This window comes from Protopterus annectens, chromosome 16.part0 (assembly GCF_019279795.1).
Source record: "Protopterus annectens isolate FY-2018-M chromosome 16.part0, PAN1.0, whole genome shotgun sequence".
In the NCBI taxonomy this organism is placed as follows: domain Eukaryota; kingdom Metazoa; phylum Chordata; order Ceratodontiformes; family Protopteridae; genus Protopterus; species Protopterus annectens.
Genome location: NC_056750.1, coordinates 3989126 through 4012031, shown reverse-complemented (window position 1 = coordinate 4012031; position 22906 = coordinate 3989126). Strand labels below are relative to the sequence as shown.

General features: G+C 40.1%; 1 protein-coding gene and 1 long non-coding RNA gene across 2 annotated transcripts in view; one reads left to right on the top strand and one right to left on the bottom strand.

The window, feature by feature from the left end:
* LOC122790801 overlaps positions 1-22906 on the bottom strand; it is a 1149194-nt gene that overhangs the window by 174392 nt on the left and 951896 nt on the right. The gene's annotated exons all lie outside the window — the stretch shown is intronic.
* LOC122790800 (histo-blood group ABO system transferase-like) overlaps positions 1-22906 on the top strand; it is a 307767-nt gene that overhangs the window by 68242 nt on the left and 216619 nt on the right. The window contains exon 2 of the mRNA XM_044058422.1: positions 4342-4377. Within this exon, the coding sequence (XP_043914357.1) occupies positions 4342-4377 (36 nt within the window). The remainder of the gene's footprint in view (positions 1-4341; positions 4378-22906) is intronic.

Here is a 22906-nt window from a genome sequence, read left to right as displayed (position 1 = left end):
CTCTTTCTTATTTCTGACCATTTACTTTCCTGGCTGTCTAAACTTATCACCAAGTGTCATTTGTTGTCAGCTTAGCAGTTTTCTTGACTCTGGTATCCATAATATGTAAATTAATTTCTATAGAACTGATCATCCACCTTTCTTCCAACATATTCTGATATCAAGTATAAAATTTGTCCCTCAATTATTTCTTGCCGACCTGAAATCCTGCAACTGGACCATATTAAAGACTCTTTCACTAGAAGAGAGTGTGTCCCACTTCAATGACACGTTCCTTAAGATACTTGACTCACATGCTCCACATAGACAAATTAGAACCAAAACTCGCATAGCACCTTGGCTCACTAGTGATACTAAATCCAAAATCAAACTTCGTGACCAAGCCTGGGACAAATGGAGAGCCACAAAAACCCCCCAAGACCGTTATAAATTTCAACAACTAAGAAACGCCACTAAAACTGCCATTACCCAAGACAAAAACAATATTTCTGCAGCCTCCAGCAAAACACCAGAACAACCCAAGAAATTCTGGGCAGGTTTTAACAACCTTCTGCACCCAGGCAAAACTTCCACCCCAACCCCTGAGAAACTGTTAGAGAAAGGCCAAGAAGTAGCTAACACCTTTAACTCCTTCTTCACTGAGACTATCCAAACCCTAGCCAGTCACCTTACCTCCACTTCCCCACCTGCTGCTAAACTGCATCTTGACACCCCTACCCCCTTCAATTTAAAGCCAGTCTCTTCCTCCTATGTACGCTCCCTCCTAAAAAAACTCAAACCAACCACCCTAGCGGCTGACCACCTTCCTGCGGAATTCTTACAAATTGTGTCTGATGAAATAGCCTACCCCATATCAATCCTAATAAATAGAACTATAACTGAGATGAACATTCCCTCCATTTGGAAGACTTCCTATATCATTCCACTTCACAAAGGAGGTACCTCCTGGAAATGTCAAATTATAGACCAATAGCCATTCTGTCCCCGATAGCGAAAATCATGGAAAGATGCATCCACAAACAACTTCTTCACTATCTGACCTCTAATAATCTCTTGTCCAATGCCCAGCATGGTTTTCGCCCACACCATAGTACAACTACTGCCCTCCTTTCCTTTGTTGACTCAATCAACAACAATCGTAATAACAAACTCATATCCTCTGCCCTCTTTCTGGACCTATCAAAGCATTCGATATGGTCAATCATCAATTCCTTCTCAACATCCTTGAAACCCTCGTCTGGACACTCCAGCACTAAACTGGTTCAATGCCTACCTCACTGGTAGGCAACAAGCTGTCCTGTGGCAAAACAGAATATCAGGACTGCTCCCTAATACCATAGGTGTTCCTCAGGGCTCGATACTGGGCCCACTTCTGTTTTCCATCTTCATAAATGACCTTCAGTCAGTCATCCCTAAATCCACCTGCATACAATATGCCGACGACTCCACCTTAATCTGCTCTCCCTCTCGAATCTCCAAATGACCACACAACATTGTTTTTCACTAGTTGAAAAATGGTTCACTGACTTAACCAAACTATTACTTTTCTTCCCCAACGTCTTCTCACCTCTAGGCAAAGAACTCCCAAACACTAACAACATAACCTTTCATATTAAATCCAATAATGGGACCCTCATAACCCCTGTCACCAGTACCAAACTGCTAGGTGTCACTATTGATCATAAGCTCAAATTCGACATACACATTACCCAAACAGTAAAGTCTGTTAACAAAAAACTAGGATCTATGTACAGAATTAAAAACTTCCTAACTCCCACTACCAAATTAACTATTGCCCGCACCCATCTCCTCTCTTCCCTCCTCTATGCTTCCCCGATCCTCTCTTTTCTCAATAAACGTGAACTTAACATGCTCTCTCTTGCCTACAACCACACTGCCAGATTTATTACAGGTTCCCTTATCGAACCCATCATTGCCTTAATTCAACGAAAACTTGGCTGGTTGGAACTGCCAAATCTCCTCAAACTTAGCCAACTCAAGCTTATAAAATAATCAACCATCCTGATAGAACTTCCTCACTGTGCAAAATTCTGACTCCATATACTAACCTCAACAGTCTCCGATCATCAAACAGCATCCAGATCCTAACCATTAAAGCAAAAACTCAGGTGGGGATGCTAATTCCATTGGCAAGCAGTGGAACTCCCTGCCAAACAACCTTAGACTTACTACTTCACTCAATCAGTTCAAATCTAACCTTAAAGAATATCTCTCCACACAATGGACATGCCCATGTCGAGAACCTGACTAACTACATATCTCATAACTTCTAGTCCCATATCCCTAGCCCATTTCCCTAATTGCAGATCTCTAAAATCTCTCTTTCCTTTTAGTAATAAGGAAAATCTCTGATTTCAGTCTATTTTCCAGTATCATTAACAAAATCAATGTTTTGTGTATAACTTCCTATCTGTCCTTTTGTCTTATATAACATCTATGTAAATTTTCATTCCTGCATATGTAAGCTATATTCTCTTTTTTGTAACAATACTTTGAATCTTGTAATTTAAATATGTACTTCCATTGTGTATTGGAGCTTTTCTCCTCGGGCCTCTACTGAAAACGGATATGTATCCAGCTAGACCAGCCCGGTTAACAAATGTAAAATAAATAAATATATGTTTGCCATTTTAAAAAAAATCTGTCAGTGATGTCAAAGGTCAATAAAAAAGTCACCACTCTGATTTAGATCAGGCAAGCTTGGCTCCCTGTGGAAATGCCAAGTGCTGAAAAAAATACCAACAATGTGGAGAAGTGAATTTTGAAAATCAGTCTTCTTAAAACTTCTTTTTGAAGGAGAGCAAGGCCCCATTGCACCCCCCCCATACACCCTGAATTTATGTATGTATACCAACTCAGAGATCACCATAGCTCGGAGAAAAAGGAATATTCCAAAAACTGGCATCTTGTACTTATTCTTTTGACCATTCAGTCTCTGTGCTTCAGGACTCACTCTACCAGGTCCCAGTAATTCAGATGTTTACTGGCAAGGGCATTCTGTCTCACTTATGCTTCTGTAATTATCTTTGTTCATTCCTGCTAAAAAACTGAAGTCTCTCAGAAGAGCTGCAAAGTCTGAACATGTAACACACCCATGGGCTTCATAAAGTCCTAATACCCACTAGGTGTTGGCTGCATGTGCACAAACAACATATGAAAGTTTTCCTTTCTGTAACTTGCACTCACTTTGAGGTGACTGTGTTATCTACTGGTGAAAACTACAGCTCTGTACAGCCAAGTAGGGACTTGTAAGTATCCTCATGCTCATCCAGTTCCCCTCCAGATGGACATCTCAAGAAAGGCAGAAACACAGCACTGTCAAGAAGTGTGTGGTTCTAGAAGCAGCAGTACATGGAGGTCCAACTGTATACCTAGGTGGTACCTACAGCCTACCACAACAGATAGCTCTTCAGTGTTAAGGAATTTGCAAACACACTCAGGCACACTTTAAAGCTTAAGACACGTGTGTTCCCCTTTGCCCAGCTTATGTGAAGTGAGTGCCATACTGGGTGATCTATTTTTGTTACATTACTGTTAAGCTTTAATAATGTTTGTATACACTTAAATGTTTGATTTTCTTTATGAAAAGAAAACTCGATATCATCTACTTACTCCTGTATAACAATTTCACTGAGATGCATTATTCCATTTCCTGTGTAATTTCAAAACAAAGCTTTGTTTTATCTGAACATTTTGTCTTGTTTACTTGTTTTGTCTCAACAATGGAACTTTCTACAATACTCATACCCACAGAAGCATTAAAGCAAACAGATAAAGAAAACCAGGACTCTACAAAGTCATGTACCAAATTTTAACAGGATAAAAATCAGCATCCTAACTCACTAGGAATCTTGCTTCTTTCTTACATATTACATCCTTTTACTATAACCCTATAAGCCTGTTAAAAGTACTTTATTCAGATATAGCCCGACTTCTAGGTGGCGTTCTGCTGTGGGTAATTAATGCACTAGTTAAGTAGTTACCTTCAGATGCTTCCATTCAGGAAAGACCTTGAGTGCTGAATGAAAGAAAACCACTAGTTATGTATCTGTGTGATCCTTGAAGTGTAACTTGGGATTTGCTCCCACCCTGTGTGATCCTTCATGTATGACTTGAGATTTGCCCCCACCTTGTGTACCTAGTGTCTGTTATTCTTAATTATTCATTTTGTAAACCATATTATTCGTTTTGTGTAACATTTGTATCTGCTTCATCTTTATAATTCCATTCCAGAAGAAACATGAGAGACTCAAGACATGATTCTTAATATAGATGTTGTGTTCCAACTATTTCAATAAATTTTATGTTTTGTTTTTGCAGAAACGGTGAAGAGATGTATCGCATTTTGAAGCCACCGTAAGTACATCTCTGCTACTCATCTATGTTCAATATATTTTTTTTTTTTTGGTTTTAGCATCTGTTGTCTAAGTAAAAAAAATAAAAATGGTGTTATAAACTAGTAGAAAATTATTTTGGTCATGCGAACCTGTTGAGAGTCTGACCAGTAAAGTTAGCTGCAGTGGCCCTGAGTAAGAGTCATAGTTTTCATAGTGTTAGACAGTTTGATCAATGAACCAGATTGTTCAAGCACGTATGGTTGAGACCATATGGTCAACAATTTAGTCTGTTGATCTGTTCAGACTGAGAATACGGTACAGTGGGAATTGGGGGATTTGCCCTGTTCCCCACTGTAGTGTAATCTCAGAGTTGATATATATGAGCATCAAGGAGTGTGGGGGGGGGGTGCAGGGGGGCTCCCTGCAAAAAACATCACTTGCATTGTCTGAGGGTATTTGGCTTTTTTAGTTGATCAAACTAAATTTCCAACCATGTGATCTAGACAATCTGATTCATCAATCAAATGAACTAGATCCCATTAGACCACATGTTTAATACATTTCCATCAAAAATGTTTGATAGGATCATAATTCAGGGGTATCCTGAGATAGCAGTTGAGACTTCTGTGCTTTGTAGTGAAACAGTTTATTCTACAACCTATTCAATAAACATTTAATGTGAACTGATCATTAGATGTCCTTCTATTCTCATGTTGCAGTATACTAAACATGAGGGATCCTCCACCTGAGGCAAACAGAATGTCCAGCCCATATACAAAAACTTCGCCTGGCTGCTGTATGGTGCATGGGATGTCAAATGTAGGTACCATAAACCATGGGACATAAATGTGACGTTCACAGGCACAGACCTCAGAACTTCTCTGCCCGCCAGTAGAATGTCGGCTCACTCATTCTGCTCCATGCCAGTGTCTACAAACGATAAGTACCCTGTTGGGGAAAATTTTCTATTCTGGTTGCTGTTTTTTTGTTCTTCATTTAACTGATTCTGTCCGTGTCATCTAGGAGGGGAAAATGTAAGTGTGGATGTCAAATTCTGCACAAAGATAGATACGGCCTCTGCCTCTTCTGTTTAGGGGCTACCCACAACTAAAAGGCGTGTTCTATTTGTCAGTCATTCATCCCAAAATTCTGCACAGCCATCTCGTAGCCCTTAACTTATTCATGGAAAAACAACATCTTAAATGTCTTGATTTAGGTATGGAAACGATGCATGCCATTTCAGCTGAACCACCAAGAAAGAAGGCCAAAGTAGTTTGGCCAGAAATAACGCCTGCACCTCCTGGTTCAGACATCCCACTAGCCACGGATCTAAGGGCTGAGGTATGTCCGATGACTTTGGTGGGTATTGTGTTGGATGCCACCCTAGTTTCTCCAGCCTGCATATCCATGGAAGTACAAGTGATGTCAGCTCCCGATTGGGGGGGGGGGGACCTGGTTCGTCCAAACTGCTTAGGCTAGCTTCCATATCTGAGGAAAGCCCCTCTAATCCTCTGCTGTCCTCAGATCCTAGGCCTACACCTCCTCAGCTTGGACCAAAGACCCCTTCTCTAAAAAACAAAATCAGAAATCTAAACATCTGTCTGCTTCTTCAGAAAGTATTCCTGATTGGCAAGGATTTTCGTAATCTATTTTCCAGGCTTTCATGGCCCTTAGGCCTTCTTCCTCACAGACCCCTTCTGGTCTGCCAGCTTTGAGTCCCAAGCCTGTTCTTTAGGCCCATTGCCCCATGCACAGACACCTAAAGAAGACTCTTTCTCTCCTCTTCCTCTTCACACGAGTCCCTTTCATATTCCTCACAACTGGCTTCTCCCTTAGGATATTGTTCTCCTGAAGAGGATTCTCTAGAAGGTGATTCCCCACCTGAAGACATCACCTTTGTGGAAACTATTTCCAAAATGAGGGAGTATTTCAAATGGGATTCCACACAAATGACAGAAGTTCAAAAGAGATGTTATGAGCTTCTACAGATGGAATCTCTCTCTCCTTAAGCTATTCCTCCAGTGATCCCAGCCTACTTGGATGCCTTTACCTTGGCTTCAAGGTCTCAGACACCAGCCCAAAAGGAGCAGACAGGTTCTGTAAAGTTCCTGATGACTTCAATTTTCTTATCATGCCTCCTATGGCAGACCCTGCTGTTATTGCAGTCTCTCCAGGTAAACAATCCAGACAGATTCCCTCTTCTTCCTTGCTCCCATCGAATAAAGACAGTAAGATGGTGGATAGGTTATGGAAGAAAATCTACACATCTTTCACACTGGCCTTTAGAGCCATCAATTACCAAACAAATATGGTCAAATATGCCTTGGACCTAGTCTCACAAGCTATGGAGCAACTGAATTCTTTAACGGTGTCTCCCACCAAGGCTTGGGTGGCATCCACCCTTTCATTAGCTGCACAGGTTACTAGACACTCAATAAAATGCAGCTATGGTACTGCAGAAGCATCAGCCAGGTCAGCTGCCTCAGCTTCAGTCATCCATTGGTACTTCTGGCTCAGGCTACAACCATTACCTGATGATTTTAAAAGCAAATGTATGGATGCTCCACTGGACAATAACCTTCTCTTTGGAAAGCAGTCAGCAGATCTGTTTAAAAACCTGTAGGAAAAAAAGCAAAGAGCTGCAAGACCTCAAGCAACTTTTTTCTCAACAGAGCCTAAGTTTCATAGAAACTACCCTGATAAACCTAGATTTGTCAGGAAGGCTTCTGCTCCACCTTCCACTAAACCCAGAATAGGTGCCAGAAAGCCTTCCTCATCCAGGCCTACCTCCTCTCAAACTCCTCCAAGACAGCCCTTTCATGACAGGCCTAACAATGTGTGACTGTCAGACCCTAACACTCCATCTTCCCACCTCTCTCACTGTCTTCCCTTGTGGCAATAGATCACATCAGGCAACTGGGTCTTGTCAATAGTGGAAAAAGGATATTTCGTGGCCTAGAGGAAAAAGCCTCTCCCAAAGGGTATCCCACACCCCCCAAAGGACCAAATTCATCTCATCCCACAAGTTATTCCAGATCTTTTCAGACAAGGTGCTATTCAAAGAGTGCATCCAGGACAGAAAGGCCTAGGCTTTTATTCCAGACTCTTCCTAGTCCCAAGAAAGGATGGCCCATGGAGACCTGTCTTCTAAGCCCTTTCTTCCATGTGCCCACCTTCTGCATGCTCTCCCTCCAAACACTTCTTCCACTCTTGAACCCCAGCTCTTATCTGGGCACTTTAGACCTGAAGGATGCATATCTTCACATCCCTATCCACACATCTTATCAGAAATTCCTGAATTTTGCTGTGCAATCCTTGCACTTTCAGTTTACTGCCTAGTCCTTTGGTTTGTCCACTGCACCAAGGGTATTTGCAAAATGTCTAGCTCCTGTGGTGGCCTTTTGTAGAACAAAAGGTGTTCAAGTCTTCCCATACTTAGACAATCTTCTTATCCAGGCATATCATCCAGATACTCTACTAAGCCACCTACAATTCACCGTTTCCCTCCTTGAAGGCCTAGGTTTCACAATCAACCATTTCAAATCTTCACTTACTCCCTCCCAGAACCAATTGTTACTGGGTTGCAGAATAAGAACAGATTTGATGAAGGGCTTTCTTCCACCAGAAAAGGTCACATCTCTAACCACTTGTTTCCATGACCTACTCCTAGGCAACTACATTTCTGCCAGGGAGTACCTACGCCTTCTTGGGTTGATGGCAACCATGCTTCCCATGTAACCCCTAGCCAGGTTACACATGAGAAAATTTCAGTGGTACCTGAAGAATGTTTGGTCATAACATGGCCACCCACTAGAGTTTTTGATAACATTCCTTCCATGCCTCAAGAAAGAGATCTTGTGGTGGATCCCAGCAAGTTCACCTGAACCCAGGACTACCATTACAACCACTACCTGCAGTACAGCAGATGTACACAGATGCTTCAGATTTGGGGTGGGGAGCAACTATGAATGGACTGAAGGTTCAGAGCCAATGGGACTCCTGTCTTCTGAAAAAAAAAATATCAATATCAGGAAAATGACTGCCCTCATCCTAGCTTTAAAAGCATTCCTCCCCCTCATACATCCAGGACCTGTAAGAATTTTCACAGACAACACCACAGTCCTGTGGTATATCAACAAACAAGGGGGAACAAAATCATACTTACTCTGCAGGCTGGCCATCCAAGCTTGGGAAATGGCTACCCTCTCCAAGGTGATGCTGCAGGCAGTTTACATCCCATCTCAAAACAATGCTCAGGTGGATGCTCTCAGCAGGTCATTATCACAGAATCACAAATGGATATTGCACAGGGATGTCTTCCTGGACATAGTCCACCGGTGGTGTAGACCACAGATATATGTTTGCCTTCCATCAGAACAGACAGCTGGAGCTATTCTGCACAAGAACCCCCTCCCCCCAAGCCTGGAGGGTGGACGCCTTCTCAATCTCCTGGAAAGGAATGTTTCTTTATGCATTCCCCCACTTCCCTCTCATACAGAAAGCCCTGCTGAAAGTTCAACAGGACAAACCAAAAATCTTGTTGGTAACTCCCTTTTGGCCAAGACAGCACTGGTTCCCCTTACTTTTATCTGTAGCCAAGGGCAATTACCAGAAGTTACCCCACAAAGTGGACCTTATCACACAACAGAAGGGATCACTTATCAGTCCACACCTCCAAACCCTTAGACTTACCCTGTGGGTGATAAACCTTTGATCCATTTTAAACACATTTATTCTGAGGATGTGCTTTCTGTCCTGCAGGAGGCCAGGAAGCCCACTACCAGGTGATCCTACCCATCCAAGAGGAAAAGATTCTCCATTTGGTGTCTTCAAAGACAACTAGATCCCTTTCAGGCGGCTATACCTCTAGTTTTGTCTTATTGTGTAAACTCCTTAAGTCTGAACTTTCATATTCATCAGTAAAAGTAAATTTATCAGCTATTTCTGCTTGCTTACCTCTCAAGTCCACCTTTGCTATCCAGATTACAGGTACACATTTCCTTAAGGATGTACTTCATACCAGGTCTCCAAGAAAACCTATCCCTCCTCCTTGGGATCTGAACTTCATTCTAGAAAAACTCACCACTGCCCCCTTCAAACCAGCAGCCACAGCCACCTTGATGATGTGCACTTGGAAAACAGTGCTTCTTGTAGCCCTAACTTCAGCCAGACAGTTTTCAGAATTACAAGCACTCATGGCTATCCCACCATACTTGATATTTCATAAGGATAGGATCTCCCTTCATACAAACCCATCCTTCATGCCTAAAGTGGTCAATGAACTTTCGCTTAACCAGTCCATCCAGTTACCCATGTTCTTTCCTTCCCCACAAAATGACAGTGAGATAGTGCTTCATTCCCTTTATGTTCACAGACAACTTAGATTTTACCTAGATATGACCAGGAACATGAGAAAGTCTGACCAGTTCTTTGTATCCTTTCACCCCAGGGCTCCAACAAACAGTTTTGTCTTGGATTTCAAACACTATTTCCTTTTGCTACTCCTTTCATGGAAAACACCTTCTTTACATTCAGGGCCCACTTCACCAGGTTGGTGGCCTCCTCAGGAGCCTTTTTCAATGGATTAGATACAGCCACTATCCTGGATGCAGTCACATGGTCTTCAGTCCACACATTCACTAAACATTACAAGCTGGACAATATCTCCAGGGCTAGAGCGGGCTTTGCTAATGCCATCCTGAATGGATTTATACAGAGTTCCTTTTCTTCCACCTCCCTTAACACATGCTGAGCTTTACTACTCTCCTTCATGTTTAAATACTGCAACATGATAATAGAAGGACATAGACTAATCGAGTAAAATCTTAACATAATCATAGATGCCCTTCTCTTCCATGCTGCAGTATTCCTATCCCTCCCTCTTGCACTCATTTAGGACCTCTGCCTCCTCTTCTTTTGCTTCCTGTTCCTCATTTTTCCTCTTTGGATGGTATCCTGATCAGCTACCCTTAGACTATTGTCTGACTGGGGCATTCAGTTCTGAGGTCTGTGCATGTGTACATCACATTTATGGCCCACAGTTTATGGCACCTATGTGTGACATCCTATGCACCACACAGCAGCCAAGCGAAACTTTTGTATATGGGCTGGACGTTCGAGTCGCCTCAGGTGGAGGATCCCCTCATGTTTAGAATACTGCCACATGGAAAAGAAGGACATCTGTGGTTATGGTAAGATTTTACACAACTCTTCTTTACGTCATTATCCCCTTTATCTGGTCAATGTATGCAGGATTAGCCAATACTTATAACTTTTTCTGGAAAATTCCATGTGTCCAAGAATGGCTAAATGGGAATCTGTGAATAACACACTCTTCTTCTAACTTCTGTCGTCATACTCCTTCAGAAGCAGTGTGATGACTGAAAAGTGAAATGCAGAAGTTCTTATGTACTGCCAGTAACAGACTAGCCATTAGTGTGAAAGGAAGGCTGTATCACTTGTCATGTCAGTGTGAGCTGTACCATTGGTCATTTCTGGGTGAAGTGTACCATCCAGTTGTAAATAAGATATGTGAAATGGCTAGGAATTTATTTAGTTGAAGCCGACATTTAATGACATCAAGGATTTTGCCATTCCAGGCCTGTCTGTCAAGAACTGCTTTAAGTTTTGAAAATTCATATTCATTACTTCAGTAATACTGACCTGCTTTAGGCCTTGCTCTCCCTTTCTTTTGTCTTTGATCTTTCCTAGCTGCTAAGAGACTCCTTGTTACTGTCTGTCTCTGCAAATTCACTGAGATCTGAAAGAAGTTTATGGCAAGACGTTTATTGTTAAGAATTGAATGGCAGCAAACTGAGATTGTACATAAAGCAAAAACATGCAAAATCTAATTCTAAATCCTAACTCTGACATCACAGAGTTACAAGGCACAGACTAATCCTCAACATATCTTCTGAAAAATACATTCCAATCATAATTTCTTTCCTTAACTGTCAACAGAATAATACAATGATAATTTAGAACCTGCTAAACCCGTTTCACTTTCAAATATTCTCATTCTGAACTGTTTCTCATGATTTTAGCAGTTTTCCTTTATGCAAACAACTTTGCATTCATTGCAGAACCTGTAATAACACAAGGACAATGGAAATGCCTTGGACCAGCTGGTCAACACCCTCACAAGAGGTGATAATATCTTGGACTTGGTATTAACCAACATGAGTAACCACTGCATCATCCCTACAGTGTCATCCTCCCTGGTAAGATCTGACCACAAAGCGGTCACTTTCGAAGTCACCATCTCCCTTGACCCCCCCCCCCCCAGCTAGGTTCATACAAAAAAAAAACTTCTCCAAAGCTGCTTACAGCTTCCTGAGGGAAGGTATAAACAGCTTCACATCCCCCTACCCCTCCATAGGAACTGGCACATATGTCCAAACCTACATTAAAGTACCATACAAGCATTTACATAGCTACATGAAATCAGGAATACCCGACAGGACAAAATCCCCCTCCTCAAGGAACAGTAAACCTGTCTAGTGGGCATCTGCAATAAATGAACTCTATAATAAAAGGAAAAAATGCTGTCCAGGACCAAGAAGGAGCAGGCACCTAATTGGAAGCAATCTCTCCTTAGCTTGAACAAGCAAATAAGAGCACTAGTGAAATCCTCCAAAGCAAAATTGTCCATATTTACTAAAGACAGTCATAAGGCCTTCTTCACATATGTCCACAGTCTCAAAGGAAGCTTTCTGATCTGCTCACAGCTAGTAGTCAAGGACACAGCATACTAAAATGCCATAGATATAGCCATCCTGCTGGCAGACAAGTTTAGTGAAAACTTCACCCCTTTGTCACCCCCATCAGTAAATCAGGACATCCCAAATACCTGCCCCCCTACCCTTATCTCTAGGGATCAAGTCATCATTGCCCTCTCAAGGGCAAAGAATACAGCCTCCATGGGACCAGATAACATCCCAGGCTGCATCCTACATGAACTCAGGAAGGAACTTGCAGCACTATTAGGCACCCTATTCAACCAAAGCCTGAGTAGCAGCTTTGTTCCAGCCGAGAGGACAGCCACTGTCATCCCTTTGCACAAAAGTGGAGCATCCACCGATCCAGGAAATTATAGACCCATCAGACTAACTAGCCTGATCTGCAAGGCCATGGCATGGATTATTATGGACCTTATTTTCATTGGCAACCTCCAAACACTCAATCCCCTACAGTTTGGTTTCATCAAGGGGAAGTCATGGCTGTTAAATTTGGTTGACCTCTTTGACACAGTCACCAAAGCCATGGATGAGAGGAAGACAGTGCACACCACCCACCTTGAGCTGGCCAAAGCCTTCAATACTATTCCCCACTCTGGTATAATAGATAAACTTTCTCAACTAGGCATCATTTCATATGTCACCAGATGGGTAACAAACTGGTTCACTGAGTCAAAATAGGGGAAGCCACCTCAAGTAGTAGACCCGTAATTAGTGGTGTACCCCAGGGATTGGTCTTGGGGCCTCTGTTGTTTGGGATATACTTTTATGCAGTGCAGGCCAAAACCAGTGGGCTATGGCTGAATAAATTTGCAGATGACTGCAAGCTGGGTGCTTCATCAATTCCCCTAGTGATGAGAACAATCCTACAAGAGGGTCTCACCCAAACAAATGACTAGTGCCAGAAACATGGCCTCAAACTGAATTCCAAAAAATTCAGCATCATCCTCTTTGAGGAGAGTGATGTCCCCACAAATTATCACATTAATAACAAGGTCCTAAGCACACAATCAGTCGTGAGGGGCTTGGGCACCCAGGTTGATAGCAAACTGGCTTTTGACCACCATACTGACTGCATTGTATGGAAAGCTTTCTACATGGCCGACCTTATTAATAAGGGTATCTCATCCAGGGACATGGAAGTCATAACATCCCTATATTCTCCCTTATAAGACCCATTATTGAGTACAATGCCACTTTTGGCATGTACCCCACAAAGCACATGCAGCAGCTGGAGACACCACAGAAGTTCCTCAGCAGGAGAATCCAGGGTCTCAAGCATCTACCCTGCACTGATAGGCTAGAAGCCCGGTCTCTCTCCTACAGACTCCTCAGGGGTGACCTCTGTCTGGCATACAAACAATATCAAATCCCACTTTGATGAGACTGCTGCATATCCACAAGTCAAGCTTCACTCGATTAACCCACTTGCGTGACCTCAACTTGGTCTGTGACATCAATAGGACTTGCTGGCGGGACAGATTTGTGTCCCAGGGTTGACTCCTCCTGTGGAATAGAATCCCTCTCCATATCAAGCAAAGTACCTCATTAACCCTTTCTAAGCACAACCTGGATAACTGGATGGGGAACAGAAAATATACATTTGGGATTCCACCTGCGTCCCTGCTGGACAGAGGCATTGGGTGCTGACTTGGAACATGGGCTAAATTCTTGACTAGGCTTGTAAGGGCCTCAAGGCCAATAGCCTAGTAAATTCCTCTGATTCTATGAACACTTTTTACATTGCCCCCTTTTTTGAGATGGGGATATAAATTGACATTTTATAGTCTAATGACCAGAGTCATTTTTTCCAAATTTGTAGACTAATTCCAAATAGTAACAACATCATCTTGCAGGAATTTAATTCAGATGGAAGTGCACCTCTTCCTGCGGACTTGCTATTAATAAGACTTTCTAGGGCACATTTAGCTTCACTGTCCAGGATGCCTGGCTGTGCATCAGAAAACATACCATTGCAGATATCAGTGATATTGGGGTTCTTTTTATATAGTCCATCTGTGTCATCCTGCCACATTTTCTAAATATCTTCGGTTGGGTCCCTGTCTTTTTGGTCTTTTAGCTTGCTCATTTGTGACCTCTAAATTTCCCTTAGAATCATCCACCTTCTTGATCAGGAGTATCCCATTTCTGTTTACATTCTTGCACTCCTTTGCACTACTAATTGGAATATGCCTCCTTATCTGCCCTTCCTATTCTCTGAGACTCTGCATTCAGTTCGATATATTTTTTGTATCTCCATTACCTTTTGTTTTCCTTTCCTTCATCAGTTTTACCTTCTTAATCTTTCCGCTTGGAATATTTTTTTTCACCTCATGGACAGTATCCGTTTCTTTTGTCTATATTTCATCGGGTACTGTGTCTGCCAGATATAATCCCTTAAGTCTATTCTTTGCCTCCTCTACATATTAATTTGAAATATTGCTGAGTTCTTATCTCACTGGCCTAGATGCTTTTCTTGTTTTTTTTTTCTTTAATTCAGTTCTAAACTTTACAATAAGAGGCCAATAATATGAATCAGAGTCTACTCTTGGTCTTGTCTTTGCTAATGGTCTAAATTCTTCCGTCCCGTCTCTGACTGCACTGTTTATAGTTGGTCTGATTTCAGTATTGACCATCTGATGATAACCATGTAGAAAAGCTGTCTCGTATGCTGTTGATAGAGAGTATTTGCTGTGACCAGTGAGTTATGACATAATTCTGCTACTCAATATCCTGCTGCATTTCATACACTCATAGCTAAACCGACTCATTATTCCATTAGTGTTTTGACTACCTACTTTAACATTTCAGTCAACTGTGATGAAAGTAACAATTTTTGGTGTTATTTCCAAAAGTTGTTACAGATCCTCATAAAACTGGTCAAGGCTTCCCTGTTCATCATATATAATTATGCATAAACTCATAACACTGTAATGCTGAATGGTTTACCTTACCACGAGTGTGACACCTGTGCCCTGGCCCAGCAATCAAGGAGCCTTAATCTTCACCACTAACACCAGAGCAGGCATCTCATATATGAGGAAAAGATAACAAATGCACACAGTAAAGTGTAATTTACCTTAAGAGCACACAAAGATCACAGTCAGTCCGGGGCTGGTCGCTCCCTTGCTCTCCAGATCCCCAATAAGACTCCCCACTGGCACAGCTATAGGGTCCAGATCTCAGCCAGCTGAGCAAGCTAAAATCTCCAGCACCCACTCTGTCCAACCAGTGATTTGTGTCCCTGCCCAAGTAGCTGACACACACACACTTTGAGATAAGTTTATACAACCACACAGACACTCCTGGGGAAGGCTGGCACAGGTTCTGCAGCTGTGCCCCTTTTACCCAGACTATATGGTAGTACCACTTGCCACCACTCAGCTAATATTATCAGCTACCCAAAGGCCCTTAAAAGGGTGTCCAATTATTACTGTGCAGTATTATTATACAATTGGTAGATGTGACTAAACAGTCATGGCTTATTAGAGTGACTTGGTACAGTAATCACTATAAATATGCAATGTACTCTAGAGCTTAAATTATCTCTACACAAACCAGCCACAGTTAAAGGTTTTAAAATATTTAATAATAAATAATCAATACCACAAGACAATACTTTCTACTACACAGTCAGTGCTAGTCAAGAGTTCAGAGATCACACAGAAGTACTTAAAATAAATCAGTAGTACAGTTCTGACATCACAGAAAACAGTTTAGACTAATCTTTCTAGCTTTCCCTAAAAGAAAACACAAGTCTAAGATAACTTGCATAAGAAATGGGCAGAGTGCTGATGAGTTGGATGGTCAAGACAAAGGCTTAATGCCTTCTGATTCTCTTTTTAAATTGCTATTGCAGTTCTGATAAACATTACATCATTATTTTACACTTTCCTGGAGTTCCCAGGCTACACATTAACTGCATTTACATTCTTAACATCTCCCTTTTATCATCTTGCAGCTGGTCAGGAACAGAGCAATAAAAATACATTTGCATGTTTAAATCTAGCAATTTAACTCTTAAAAAATTTCTTCATCTAGACTTTTCGGCACCACTGTCTACTTCAAAGGGTCACCACATGCTTTACTTTGGTCAGTAGAGTGCACTGTTGCCACATTTATTTCCAGTTCCACATGTAACAGTTTTTCTTTACATTTAAGACAACAAGCCTGTAGTTTGCATTCATATTTACAAATGAAAGAATTATGTATAAAATTCTATCTGGCTAGGCTGGCAGCCTTCACCCTTCTACCAGTCTTCACAACGAGATAATTTTGACATTCTTTGGCTTATAAACAAGTACTGATTCTGACACTTTTTAAACAATGAGCACCATTATTGACTACAATAGAAACTCTGATTATCCGATATAAAATGAACCGATCCAATACATTTTAGATCACTCATTCCTAAGATGATGATTATTCTAGTTATCTCATCTTTAACGACTTCAGATTTACCTTAGTGCGTAGCTCTTATATTACAAGTTACAATGGTGTATAGTTGTTTGCAGTGTTGGACTTTCCTTTCATCTCTTTGCATTTCAGCAGATGGGCATACTCCTGGCTTTAATCCATGCACTCCTACTTGATTTCTGCTTTTCCCTAATTGCTGGGCACCTTTGTACCTGCAGGTCAAAATTCTTGTCGTTATCTTCTGCAGAGGAACATCTTTTATCTGATCCCTCTGCTGTGACCTGCTCCTCTTAGAAGGCCATATATGGTGGTCCTACATGGTATAATTTATGCCCTTACTGAAATGCATGAGCCCCTTCATTGTGGCAAGGCAATGGTCCATGAAAGGGTCACACTTAAGCAAGAGTATCATATGTACCACCAGTCAAAGCAGCAGCACATTAAAAGTAAACAAAACAAGCACTACTATTTCCTATTTTAATTTTCTCGGAATTTTTGAGAAGAATGAACCCATTCCTAAGTTGAGGTATGGTTATAGTTCATGAAGACCGCTCTGCTTCAGTCTTGTTAGCCAAGAATGGTGTTTGCAGCATCAGTGATATACCCAGGATTGCCCTCTTCTGCAGTTCATACAAGGTTACATGTATTGGTAGCATATTTAAGTACTATTGTAAACTCTTTCTTTTCTTGGTCCTGTTGTTCCTACTACTATTGGAACTATGTAGGTATCTTTCTTCCACACTACTCTAGATTCTGTTTGGAAATCCTGGTATTTTGTTACTGTGTCTCAGTATGTAATACACTATAATTACTAGGTGTAACAATTTCAATGTTGAAATCTACTTTTGTCTTTTTTCTTGGGCTACTATATTTGTTTTTTGCATCTATTTTTTCAACTGTTGGCATTTCCTTTTTTTTTTAATTTCTCCAAGCCTTTTAGGTTTCTAATACCATTAAAGGAATGGACCCCATTCCTAAGTCAAAGTATGATTAAAGTTCATGAAATTAGTATTGTTTCAGTCTTTGATGTCAGCCAGAAATGCTCTTCACAGCACCTGCAGTGTGCCCAGTAATGACTCCTCCTGCAGTTCATATGGAGCTACATGTATTAGTAACATATCTAAATATGACTGTAAATTCATTTTTATAAGACCCCTTGCTTCTACAACTATTGGAACTGTCTGGGTATCTTTCTTCCATATTGCTCTTGTTTCTGCCTAAAGATCCTGATATTTTATGACTTTGTCTCTCTGTATGCAAGACACTGTAGTCATTGGGTGTGGCAATTTCAATGATCAATGCTACTTTTGTCTTTTTTCATGGACTATATCTGGTTTTCTTGCATTGATTTATTTGAACTGTTGTTAATGGGTGATCCCATGTGATATAAACTTAATAATTTTCTATAATGCTTTGTGCCTCGTTTCCTATGTTTTTTCAGCTATTTCAGTGTTATAATGCTTGCACAATCCCCAGTGCAACAGTCTTGCCACATTGTTATGCCTTTCAGTAAACAGTCCTTCTGCCATTAGTAAGTCAAAACCAGCAAAAAGGTGTTCAACTGTTTCCAATTCTGTTTTACAAAACCTTCAGTTGTCTGTTTCTCCCACCTGTTCATGGACTTTGTAAACCAACGTGTATGTAGTCCACTATCTTGGGCTGCCAGTATTAACCTTTCATCTTTTGGTTTAAATTCACTTTATAACCTTTCCTGCATTTGATCTTGATCAGCATGAGGTTGTTCCAAAGGTTTCCTATACTTGACTCTATGTGTTTTCCACATTTCTTTGCCTTTTCATCTGATCCTTCCCCTTGTATTCTTTAATTTTTGGCACTTTCAGTTGCTGCCTGATTTTTTTGTCTACTTCTGGTTTGATTTCCATTCCCACTTAACACTGATATGCTTCTGCTAAACTAAGCAGAGAAGTCATCTTAGACTCCTCATGTTTTGAAACTTTCATTACATTTGGGTCTTGTGAGGTCAGCAGATATGTATGTAGTCCTACGATTGCAGATCTATACATGTAATCAATTTCGAGCATGCCTATCCCTCCTTCAAAATGGGGAGTTATATAGACTTGGTATACACTGATTTTTATACATCACTTGATGAGCATGAAGCGTCCTTGTTTTCCTGTGCAACCTATCCAACACATTTTGGGGCTAGTCAATCACTCCAAAATTGTAAATTAGGACAGGGAGAGCAAATTGGTTTATAGCTTGGACTTTGTTCATTGATGTCAGTGCTGTTGTCAGTATTAATTTTAGTCTTCTAAAATACTCCTTAATAAGTTTTATTCTGATTTGTTCATGTTTCATTGTTGATTCTTCATCAGTTCCCAAATATTCATACACTCCCGCATGCTCAAGTTTTTTTTACATCACATTCCTGTCCCAGGCTGATGTTTTCCTTGTGCTACAGCTTTCCTGTTTTAATGGTTGCTTTTGCACATTTATCAAGATCAAATGACATTCTAATGTCATCTGAAAAACTTTTGACCACTTGTAGTTGTGCTTTTAAATCCTCATCTGATGGGTGATACAGTTTTAAATCATCCATAAAAAGAAGTCTTTACTCTTGTTTTCTGGGAGACAATTGTAGCCATGGCCTAATCTGTAAAGTAGACAACATAATGGGTTAAGGAAAAGACAAAAGAGCAGCAGTAACAGAGTCTCCCGTTAATATCCTCCTTTGAATTTTATCCTTGGAATAATGATTTGTCCTTTATCATGGCTTAACTGCAAAATGGCTTGTCCCTGTTTCGTGGCCACCGTAATGTAAGCAGTTACTGTAGGGTATGTCTTGCACATTGGTAAGCACTCTTTTATCCATGACATGTAGAATACTGTCAGATGCTTTCTTATAGTCTAGCCCTGACATGCTTAGATTCTTCCCCTTTTTTCACTTTTCCGTCATGACTTTAACAAGCAATGATCCTTTGTTCTATGTGTCTTTCTTTTATTGCCCCTTTGTTCTATTGCCATGATTTTTCTTCTAAATGACTATAAACTCTGTCTGCATCAATTCCAGTGTGTAGTTTATACGTTGTCAGAAGGCAAGTTATTGCCCTATAGTTTTAAGGATAGCTTGCAGGTTCATTAAGTAGGAGCATTGTTTTTCCTGTTGTTAACGAGGATGGTGGGTGTTCGGGGTGCATATACAAACAGCTCTTATCTACATGTAAAAATGTTAAAACTTTTAGCCAGACGTTAGGTAATGAATCTGGGCCTGGGGTTTTCCAATTAGAAGCTTTTCTTAACTTTGCTTCAATCTTTCTGACTGTTACTTCATCCCATTTCGTATCCTGTACCTTTAAACTTCTTATTCTTTTACTTCTATCCATTTAGCATCTTTGTTACGTTCCACAGCAGCTTCATAAACATTTCTCCAAAATATATCTATTTCTTATTTTCTTGGTGTTTCAGTTCATTTTGCCTCATTTCCCATTTCTCTATAAAACCTTTTTGGGGTCATCAATAAACTGCTTATTTTGTACTTTTTCTTTATATTTGTCTGCATATCTCGTAAGTTTTTCTGCCAATGCTTATATTTTTAGTTTATTATTTGTGATAGTGCATGATAGATCCTGATCTCTTCTAATACTCTGCATTGCCTTTATTACTTCTATCTTTCTGAGTATTTTTGCAGATTTCTTCCTTTCTCTATACTCTTCCAACAGTAACACTTCTTGTTTTAATTGCTTTTGTTTTTTTTTCTATTCAGTACTTCCATGATAGTATTTGATTTCTCCTCTTCCTTTCCCTTACTGCCCTGTGCTTTTGTGGTAAGGCTTTGACTGTTGTTAATTTAGCTGCACAGTAATATATCTTATTTACTTCTGTTATATCACATGAATCTCTATGAACAGTCCTAATTACTGCATTCATTTGTTTGATCAAGCTTCTAGCTTTTTGAGTTTATTGACTTTTAGTGTATTTCTTTCATTGATTTTAGTATGTCTGTCCATGTCTACTAAATCAAGCAACTCTTCTCTTAGGTCATTTTCATCTAAACTGAGGGCACATTCTTCATTCTTCATTTCCTGTAGGCATTCTACAGAAAGTTCCAGACCACCTTCCTGTGACATATTCTCTTTAGCTGCATCCTGTCATCCAGTGCTCTTTTATATTGGCCTATCACTCCACAACATTGACTGTGTCAGAGTTGCCACGGTTTCCTGCCCCGTTCCTTGCAGTGCAACTCCAGCTGAACTTTTGTACTGGTTTCCTATAGAAGGCTCCAAAGTGTTTTCATATGGCAACTGATCAGATCTTTCCTACTCTGCTGGTTTCTCCTTAATTTGGGCATCCATTGCTCTATCCTCCTGTGATGTTATCAGAATTAGATTTTCTACGCTAAATCCTTCATTGCAAAGGTGATCCGTAACCTCAGTTTCTGTTTCTTTAACTTCTCCATTATTACTCTTTTCTACGTTTCCTCTGTTTTATTATTTTTTTTATATTGTAAAATGTTCTAGATCTGGATGTGTTTGCTTATATTACTCTTCAAATTTCTTTGGTGCTACTCTTTTTGTATTGATTAGTTTTGCTTTCTCCTTTGCATAAATATTGCACCATGTTAAATCTCGTTTTTTTTTCCAATGTCCATATTTCTTCGTCAGATATTTCCTGCTTCTTCTGTGTTTCCTTACATTTGGGACTCATTTCATTATTTATGTGATATAAGTTGTATTGGCTTTCTACACTAAATCCTTCACTTTGCAGGTATTCTATACCTTCGGCTTCTATTTTTTTTAATCTCTGCTAATCTTTTGTTCTATGTTCCCTCTTGTGATTTTATTTTTTGTATTGTGAAATTTTCCATATCTAGATGCCTTTGCCTGTATATCTCTTTGAATATCTTTGGGGCTGCTTTTTTTGTATTGATTAATGTGCCTTTCTCTTTTGCATAAATAGTGCACCATATTAGATCTCTCTTTTTTCCCATGTCCATGTTTCTTTTTTAAACCTTTCAAAAGTCTCTAGATTTTATTTATATTTTGTACTTAGTTGCTTCTTTTTCCAAACGGTCCAAAGTTTCTTGGTCTGTATCTTGTTTTTCATAAATCTTTTATTAATGAACATATTTTTTTTATTTGAAGTTTGTACAGTTTTTCTTGTGCAAGTATTTTTTCTTTCCTCTAATTTCTGTCTTAATCTTATCTTCTGTCTGAAAATTCTGGGCTCCTTGCATCATACTACCAATATATAATTTCTTTCTTTCTTATCTTCAATAGTCCACTCTATCATCTTTATGGATTTTTTTGGCTAATCGTTTTTTGCAATTTTTGTGGACTACTGCTTCCTTCTAGAACTGGGGGCCATCCTCCCCCTGAGTCTGGCTTAGCCCCAATGTAGGAATGTTTTCATGTCTTGAGAACTCTACGCTGTCATTTCTTTCAGTCCTGGCACCAGTGCGCCTACCAGGAATGAGCACTTTTTATTCTAGGTATTATGCATCCAGCTATCTTTTTCATTTTTTACCTACTTCTGTCCTTGATGTATACTATACAAAATACAGTCTATATATCAATGTCGTCTTGGTGAGATCTTTGTCAAAAAAACAGGGCCCACCTCGTGAAGGTACTCACCAAGACTTGAGGATGAATTCAATTCCAGCAATATAACTCTACTTTGCTTGCTGATTTTTATCATCTCTCTACTCGGTATTTTATGACTTTGTGTCTCTCAGTATGTAGGACATTATAATCACTAAGTGTTAACATTTTCCATGACAAATTCTACTTTTGTTTTTTTTCTTTTGGAAAACTATATTTGATTTTCTTGCATCTAGTATTTCAACTGTTAGCATTTTCCCTTTGTAAAGGTGCTGATGCCACTTTAATCCCTTTCTCCCATCACTGTGTTAATAAACAGATGTTTAAAGAACAAGCTGTGGAATGAACTAAAAAGGGAATATCCCACTTATAAGCAGTATTACCGATAATGGTTTAGCACCATTTCAAAAGTGACTGAACCTATTAACCTGAGTTTGTCTGAACACTGTTCAACAGCATGTGCCAAGTACCATTCTAGCTGTGAATATAGCTAAATGGTGTCTTAGTGGGAGCCTTCACATTTACCTAGTAAGTGAAAGAAGGGTGTAGGGCAGGGTATGATGCTGCTAAGGGTTATGGGTAATGGTGAATGGGACTCTGCTTGCTGTCAGATGTATATACTTAGAGGTACTTTTATATCTGAGACAGAGTGCAACACCTTTGGAGCATGGGTTTGGGTTTGCAGCTCTTGATAGACAAATAGCTCGTACGATGTTAAAGAAATATTTTTAACAAGTAGAAAATTAAAATAGGGGTTCTTGGTAGATCTCTTGTTTGTTTTATATAGGTTCATAGAGAGGTACTAGGCTATCTGCCCGAAGACATTTATAAGCCTAGT